Below are 8,892 nucleotides of genomic sequence, written 5' to 3'. Positions count from 1 at the left end.
TCGTCTGCTTGCCAGGGCTCGGGCTCGTTCAGGAGCAGTGCTGCCCTGTTCTTTCCTCTGTGATGGTGAAATGGCTACTCAGCCGCAGTGTGCTGTTGCTGTGTATAAGTGTTAAAGAACACCCTTCCACATGAATTTAAACTTGTAAAGAGTCACATCACTTAGTCCCGGCTACTGACTCCAGGCACTGTAGCCCTTCATTGGCTCTCGCTGAAGAATTTGCCTGTTGGACAGATAATGACATAAACCATCTCTTTTAATTTGGCACTCGGTAATGCTTTCATATGGATGAATTTCTTCTGTTTTCAAATGGAATTACTTCTGTACGCATTATGTGCATGTATTGGTGGGTAAAACCAGAAATTGAACACAGATTCTCACATATGCAAGGTAGGCGATTCATCCTTAGCCCATGAAAACACATTGTTATTTTTTAAATTTAACTTTATAAAGTTGTTCACAATAATTTATTACATTACTGAATGTATTCCAGTATTCCAACACCAATCCCACCACCACTACACCTTCCCATCACCATTATTTTGAATTTTCTCACTACCACCCAAGTCTGTCCCAAAGCAGGTCCTAAATAATTTATTTTATATTGCTTGTTATGCATAATTTGCTAAAAAAAAGACCCAAAAAATTTCTTAGAGGAAAGTGTGTGAAGATTATCGTGTCTCACCCTGGAGACATTAAGCCCTTGTATAAGAGATTACTAATATGTTGCTACAAGTTGACCCTTGTGTGCTGATATATATATATATATGTATATATATATGTATATATTTGATCCAGATCAGTTGCTTCTACTTGATACCCCATCAAACGTGGTGTGCTACTCTTGGTACATCAGTGGCGTAGGGTATGAGATTTCACGTGGTCACATTTGTAGCTGCGTGCTCCCAGAATTCTAAAAATTTAAATAAGGTGAAACAGCTGGAGTTAAATTTTTAACTTGATAGTGATTTGGGGGGCTAGAGACATCTCTGCAGCTTGTGACTCTCTTCTGAGATTTATTTGTGAGTCTCTGGATCATGGTGCCACAGGCACTTGGTAGACACGACTGCCAGGCTCCCAGAACAGGGAGGGGGGTAAGGTCGCCCATTTCCGACTCGTGAGAGCTAGAGATTTTGATCACAAAACCTGTCTACCTGGGTTTTTCAGCAGATTCATTCTCTTGGATGAGGCTCATCCTGAGCCTGTAGAAATCAGCTGTGAGCATGGTGGCGAATGGGTTCTGGAGATTTTTTGGCTGCCAGAGTTGTTAGGGTGGGTGGTGGGCTCACCCATCCTCCTCTGGGGTGCCCTTGATGAGACTGGTGTGGGGTCTGGAGGCACCTCTGCAGCTTGTGGCTCTCTCTAAGAAAATACTTTGTGACAGATGTAGAATGGCTTCTCTCATGTGGGATACAGAGAGACACAGCGGGGGGATACAACGATTGGTGAGAGGCAGCAGAACCTGAGAGTGGCTCCACAGAGCCGAGCTTACACGTGGGCTGTGCGTAGCAGATAAGGGGGTGCGCTTTGGTGCAAAGTGTGGTGTTGGAATATTGTTCACAGTGCTGAAAATCATGGTGCCTAAAATACTAAAAACTATGGATAAGAAATAGAGTTGTGTTAGAGTTTGCACTTCCTAGGCAGTCACCGGAGAAAGTAAAGAAAAACACTCCATTGTCTCCGAGGAGGAACAGACAGCAGTGAGAAAGCCCTGTCTGGTCAGAACAGGATGGAGAACTGGCTTAGTCTTTCAAATCACTGACACCTCTGTTTAACTTACTCTTGCAACGACTTCAGTGCCAGTGCGATCTAAAATTACATGTTTACCCATATAAAATAGCTCTTCTCTCTCCAAGTCATACAATAAATACCTGGCTTTGGGACAAATTTGCTTTCTACTATAAAGCCGTCTCTCTGCCACATGTTCCCCTCCCTCTTTGGCTCGAAATACACCCTACTTTCCCGTGTAGCATTTTTCACTTGTTTTCTCACTGATAGTCTAAATGCATAGATTACTAAGAATTGGTGAATCTTCAAGGTGTTAATTTATAATGAAAAATGAGTAGTTTAATCAATATCTTTAGATTGACAATTCTAAGGGATATTTTATTTTCCAGAAATGTATACTCATGGTGTATGTTGTATGCACTATGTGGCAGTACAGATTTTACATTGGATCTTGTAAATAGCCTCCTTAATAGTCCCAAATATTTTCAGTTCCTCTATAAGAGTAAGAAATAGAGAGCTATGTGCAGCAATCGAGGTCTAAGTATTTTTTCTCATATGGAAGTGTTATAGATATTAAGTGGCTTTCACTAATTAAACCTTGCAAACCTTGAAAATGATTTCAAGTTGCCAAAAAGATTTTGGACACTAATATTAGGATATATGACATAAAGCATAACTAATATTGCAAAAGTTCACATAAGGGAAAAACCACATCTCACTTCATCTAAATTTCCTCTTACAAATAAGTTTAGAACAATCATACACAATGAAAATTAGGAAAAAAAAACAGAAATCATCTGAAATTATTTTTATCTTTACAAATTTTGTAGCAGAAAGCTAAACTTATTTGACTAATAACACAGATAAAATAAAAGTGAGTACCTATACTATAGTTAGTGGTAATAGATTATCTCTGATTTTCAAAAATTCATAGGAGACATGATAAGCATTTACATTAATTCTTTATATTCAATAATTGGAAATACTGAATTTATATAAGCAATATATTATAAACCATTTAAGTATAACTTTCTCATAAATGAATATTAGCAAAATCATCAGAATACCAAATAGCAACAATATATATGAAACACAAAAATTGTCAGAGATATCACATTTGTTCTAAATGTGCACGAGTCGTGTATAATAAAAGAACAGATATGTGAACTGTTTCATAAACTTACTAGTTTGAAAAAGACCAGTTGTAATATTTTTAAATTGAATTATTAAAATTTTCTTTCATACTATCATTTCTGGTAGTGAGTGTACCTGTTCAAATAGCTAAACTTGTTACTAATATTTGTGAAGATAATTAGAATTTTTTTAATTACCTGGCAATTCCTTCATTTCTCCTGAAAATTACCTCCCTAATATTTCTCTTTCAGTGATTCACTTTCAGATCCTAGAATAATGGGTTATTAATATACACCTCAAAGCCTAGAGAAATTTCTTTCCCCCTCCAAGATGTTGCTTGTTGGCATATTTTCTCATTACCAAAGGCCTAGAAAAAGTATAATTTTTAATTAATTTATTTTTTAGCTTTTTGGGTCATACCTGGTGATGCACATGGGTCACTCCTGGCTCTGCACTCAGGAATTACGCCTGGCGGTGCTCAGGGGACCATATGGGATGCTGGGAATCGAACCCAGGTTGGCCGCGTGCAAGGCAAATGCCCTACCCGCTGTGCTATCGCTCCAGCCCCCGATTTTTAATTAATTTTGAGAACAACCTTTTTCTAGTGTCCTAATCTGTAAGAATTTTGAGAGGCAGAGGTGCAGTATGAATGCTCACAAAAGTAGGTAGACTTTGAATTGCTTCTAAAGCTCCATTTCTGTTTTTGTAGAGTTTGTAATACAAGGTTATTCCCCAAAGAACTGAGTTCTATCCTCAATGATACCAAGATGGAAACTCCTGTGTAAAGAGATGATCTTCAATGTGTTTCCACCAGTCAGAAGAGTTGCCCTCCACTTCAATGGCATCCAAAGACTTTTTATTCTAGAGCTTCAGTTTTTAGTGCATTTCCCCTTAACATTTGTAACCATGAATAGTGCTGCAACAAACGTAGGTGTGCAGATGTCTTTTTCAAATAGTGTTTCTGGGCCCTTGGGGTAGATGGCAGGAAGTGGAACAGGATGGGAGGGATCCTCCGACATTGGTAGAGAGAAATGAGCACTCTGCTGGTGGGGGTGGCCTTGGTGTGATGTGTGCACGAAACCCTATCATTAACAGTATTGTAAGCCATGGTGCTTCCAAAAAGTTTCCTACTAGTGTCAAGGATATAGTTTCTTCTTAGAGTACATTCGTCTCCCAGGCGTGAGGCCATGAGTTTTATCTCTGGGAACACCAAACCATAGATAAAGAGAAAAGATATAATGCGTGTTTAGCACTTATGAAATTCCTTAAAGTGTAATATCTTTTTGTGTTTACAATACAACCTTGTTGTGATCACCTCATGGGATATTACGAGTGCTCCCTGTCAGTCCATGAACAGAGGTACCAGGCTGAACCACGGCCTCATCATTTCCAGAGGAGCCTAGAGCAGTGTTGGTCTTCTCTGTGCGTGCGTGTTCTCTGAGGTGGTCTGGCCACTTGTTTACCAGATACAGTCAGCAGCATGAAAGGCAGCCCTGAGCAGCCAGTCAGAGCTTCAGTGAGAGTCTCTAACTCTGCCTTAGTTTGATAGGACCTCGTAAAGGTAGAGGTTAAAGGCTAAGGAAGCCATCAGATTGCATTTCTCCTCTTCACTTTCACCTTTTGTTGATAACTAAGAGATTTATATTTCAGCTTAGAAATGTAATTCCACTCAAAGAATGCATTATCTAGTTCTGGAAGACTAGTAACTTCATTTTAATAGCAACAGAGACTGTCCACTTAATGATGCAGCCATGAAGGTAAGAGACAGACCAAGAGATCGAAGAATAGGTACCCATCATGTGGTCCAGAAAGTTCACTCAAAACAACGTCACAGCAGGACTGAAAAGCACAGCAGGGCTCCACACTTTCTCTATGCAAGAGCCCTTGCTTGGTCTGCACATTCAGCTTACCGACCTCCCTCTTCCTTATCGTATGACTGGAGATGGAGAAAAATGATGATCTCTGGGAGGAAAGGAGTCAATTAATTTATTAAATATTCACCACAGAAACTTGTTCATCCAAAAAACTAGTTCCACAAACATTTTCTCCTGCTAACACATTAGAAAGAAAGATACAGGGTATCTATACTTTGCTCTCTCAGCTGAGTTTATAGAGGGAGGCCCAAAAGCAGGAGAGGAAAAAAACGGATTTTCCTCTACCTTATAGGTTTTGACAGAGATGACCTTCCTATTAAAATAGGATTTGCAGTAGAAAAACCAACAAAAGTTTAATAACATACACACTCCCAAGTACATGGGAGGAATCACCCCAAATTGAAGAATTCCTACAAGTGGATCTAATGAACAAGTTCTCCTGAAGTTCAGAGAGATTTGCTGTGGGGAGAGAAGGCGTTACTGAGGTTTCCTGGAAAGGCACAGGAGACAGTGAGATTCTGGAGACTCTCTCATCTCATTCTTCCTGAGATAGTATGGAATCACCAATGAAATGGACGTTCTCCGTCCATGGTGACTTCATCAAAAGCACATCCATCTGGGTTCTACTTAGGTTTTCAGGCTTTCCCTAAAGACACATATTATGTATTTTATATGTCATATTTCTTATGATTAGTCAGCTGAAACTAGTCCTCATTTTTGACATATTAGAGGCAAAAGAAATTAGGGCTCCTTAGATATTCTGAACTCGGTTACTCAGAAAATTATTGAAAGGAGAAAAACAATAAGTAGAAAGAAATACTAATAAGTAAAGAGACTTTTTTGGCACTCTGGCAGGATTGAGGATTCTATCCTGCAATCCTGACCTGGGTCTCTGCCCCTGACACCCAGGGGACAAGGGGGAGGTAGGTGGTGGTGTGGTCAGACGGCATCAGGAGGACATAGTATGGACTTGACATGGTCTGTGGAAGTGCAGGACAAGACATGAACGTCAGGAAGCAAGGACACTGGGCCTGACCCCAACGGAGATGCTCCTCTCTCCAGTCACCCTCTGCCCTTGCCCCCCTCTCTGTCACACAGCAGCTGCCTCCTCAGAGCCCCCTTCACCTCCTTGTTCCTGAGAGTGTAGATCAAGGGGTTCAGGAGTGGGGTGACTATGCTGTAGAAGAGGGTGAGGAACTTTCCCTGGTCCTGGGATGAGCTGTTTCCAGGCTGCATGTACACGTAGATGATGTTTCCATAGAAAAGCGAGACCACCGTGAGGTGGGAACCGCAGGTGTTGAAGACTTTCTGCAGGCCTGATCCAGATCGAATTTGCAACACAGCCCTCACGATGCAGCCATAGGAGGTGAGGATGAAAATCAGGGGTATCAGTACAATGATCACTGACAGGACAAAGACGGTTTCCTCGACGGCTGCTGTGTTGACACAAGCTATGCGGATGAGAGCTGGTAATTCACACAAAAAGTGGTTTATTCTGTGGTGCCCACAGCGGGGAAGGTGCATGGCAATAGAGGGCATGACCAAGGAGTTGGCCACCCCCAAGCCCCAGGCCACTAAGACCAAGTGCGTGCAGAGCCGTGGGTTCATGATGACCATGTAGTGCAGGGGCTTGCACACGGCCACAAAGCGGTCGTAGGCCATGACTGCCAGGAGCAGGCACTCTACTGTGCCCAGGCCCAGGAAGAGGGCGAGCTGGATGGCACAGCCTGTGTAGCTGATGGTCTTGTCACGTCCGTGGAGGTTATAGAGCAGCTGCGGGATGGAGCTGGTGGTTAGGCAGAGATCCAGGAAGGACAGATGGGTGAGGAAGAAGTACATGGGCGTCTGGAGGTGTGGGTCCAGCCGGGACACCAGGATGATGGTGCTGTTGCCCACGAGGGTCAGGAGATAAGCGACCAAGATGACCACAAAGAGGACCCTCTCCAGACGGGGGCGGTCAGAGAACCCCAAGAGGATGAAGTATGCCTGAGCGCTATCGTTGGTTCCATCCATGCCTGCACCTGAAGAGAATGTCGACACTGGTCACGTCACAGGTGATGTAAGGGACAGTGGCAGGAAACCAGGCAGTCATCTCTGTCTTTCCTGTTGTCCCCAATCACCCAGTAACAGTGACGCGTGAACTCCCTCACTCATCTCCGTCTCAGCGTGATTGTAGAAACAGTGACAGTGTATGATCTTAATCAGTTTAGTAGTAAATCAAGTGTAAATGTGACTTCTCCCCTGAAATTATAACCTAAGTTATATTTTTAAAAAGTGGAAACCAAATTCTGATATCCTGTGATGTGCCAAGTACATTTTATTGCCAGAAATTCTGAGAATATGTATATATTTTTTAAATAGAAAAACATCTACGATTATACTCCCAATTTATTGAGGCTTATCTTTGGAGGGTAAGATGGAATTAAGGGAAGCTTTGTTTTTACCTTGAGTCTGTCATTATTATTATTGAATTGTTATGATTTTTTAATTTACAAAGAACACATATACATGCATCTATATATTTTAATGATGTTTTTCATACATCACCATGAATTCTTTTCTCCTTAATCTGAGTCTGTTGATACATCCTCTTCACTTTTATTCCATTTTCAAGGAGACTTTTTCATCATCATCTTTAACACTTAACAAAGATATGAAAACGTCAGGGAAAGAAAATTAGGAAAAATGGAAACAGGAAGGAAAACAATGAATTAAATTTACAGTCACATTAGCACCAGCAAGATTTACAACACAGCTGCACATTTTTTTCCTGTTCCTTTTAATTTCTATTATTTTTCAAATTTTTTATTAGTGAATCACCATGAGGTACAGTTACAAACAGGAACTTTTGTGTTTGCGTTTTAGTCATACAGTGATCCTTTACCCATCCCTCCACCAGTGCCCATTCTTCTCCACCAATGTTCACAGCATCCATCCCATCACCTCCACCCTATCCCCCACCACCCCACCCTGCCTCTGCGGAAGGGCATTCTCTTTTGTTCTCTCTCCTTTGGGGTGTTGTAGTTTGCAATAGAGGTATTGAGTGGCCATCATATTCGGTCTATAGTCTACTTTCGGCACACATCTTTCAACCTGAATGGGTCCTCCCCACATCCTCTACTTGGAGTTCCCTTCTCTATCTCAGCTGCCTTTTCCCCCAGCATGTGAGGCCAGTTTCCAAGCTGACAGCTGCACACATTTATCGTGCATGTCTGTGAGTTGTAGGAAATAGAAGTGAGAATGAGCAGGTGAGTCTAGTGGGTTGTGTGAAAGGACATGTGTTTGGATCAGATCAAACTTGACCTCCAGTCTCCTGAAGATCTTCTCAGGTTGGATGTGGGAGGAAATTATTACTCCATGCAGGGTCTGACAGGCTGAAGGGAACATGAATTATTATTTGCATTCTGACTTTTGCAGCTCTGCTTGCTGTCTCTTAGGAACACGTCTGCGTGCCTGGTGTGTCACTTGTCCTAAGAGTAGCATGAGTCACGGTGTGTCTGTGGACACTGTGGTGGCGTGTCTGTCCCCATCGCCGTCTTTCCCAGAGGGAGGCAATGCTGCTCACGGGCTGTGTTCGGTTTCTTTGCATCGTCCCCTGTGACTTTCCCCACCCCAATACCAACCCACCCTCCACGGCTGATCCCTTTACACACACCCCAGAATGCAGGCCCAGCTCTTACCTCTGTGCACAGTCTACTCACATTTTCACTCTCTTGCTGCTGGGTGTCAGCCAGGACAGAGCAGACACAGACAGAGCCGGGAGCTTGTGGGGCTTGTGCTGCCTGCTGCCCTCCTGGGCTACACGGTGCTGCACACAGGTGTGGCTCCTGCTGTGGGGGCGCGGAAGGTGCTGTCCTCGATGGCCCATTGCTCTCTCTGCTAACTAGCCCCTATTTGAGGGGAGGGACTTGGCAGGGACAGCCTGGAGCAGCCTCCAGAGGAGCGTGAGGGACACTCTGTTTGGGTCCACAACAGGTCCAGATCTGAGGCAAGTTCGGGGCCCTTGGGGGCCATTAGTACATACCATGGTCTGCTGTAGGCATAAGTCATGTAAGTCCTCAGTCCCAGTGGGTCCAGACAGAAAATGAGGACCATTAGTGTGTGTTGCTGTTGTAAGACACGTTAATCTGAGTGAATTGGAGATGCATTGTTGTTG

At 42.9% G+C, this 8,892-nt stretch overlaps 1 protein-coding gene across 1 annotated transcript; it reads right to left on the bottom strand.

Moving 5' to 3' along the window:
* Window positions 1-5,798: 5,798 nt before the first annotated feature.
* On the bottom strand, window positions 5,799-6,749 carry LOC129401856 (olfactory receptor 2W3-like). Its single transcript, XM_055124767.1, has one exon. The coding sequence runs from the start codon at window positions 6,747-6,749 to the stop codon at window positions 5,799-5,801; it is 951 nt and encodes a 316-aa protein (XP_054980742.1).
* Between the last annotated feature and the right edge of the window lie 2,143 nt (window positions 6,750-8,892).

This window comes from Sorex araneus, chromosome 2, assembly GCF_027595985.1.
Source record: "Sorex araneus isolate mSorAra2 chromosome 2, mSorAra2.pri, whole genome shotgun sequence".
Lineage (NCBI taxonomy): Eukaryota > Metazoa > Chordata > Mammalia > Eulipotyphla > Soricidae > Sorex > Sorex araneus.
The sequence above is the reverse complement of the archived record's forward strand: the minus strand, read 5'-3'. Positions and strand labels throughout refer to the sequence as shown.

Excerpts from the sequence above, each read along its gene's own strand:
- LOC129401856 (XM_055124767.1), bottom strand. The coding sequence starts at position 6,749 with ATGGATGGAACCAACGATAGCGCTCAGGCATACTTCATCCTCTTGGGG.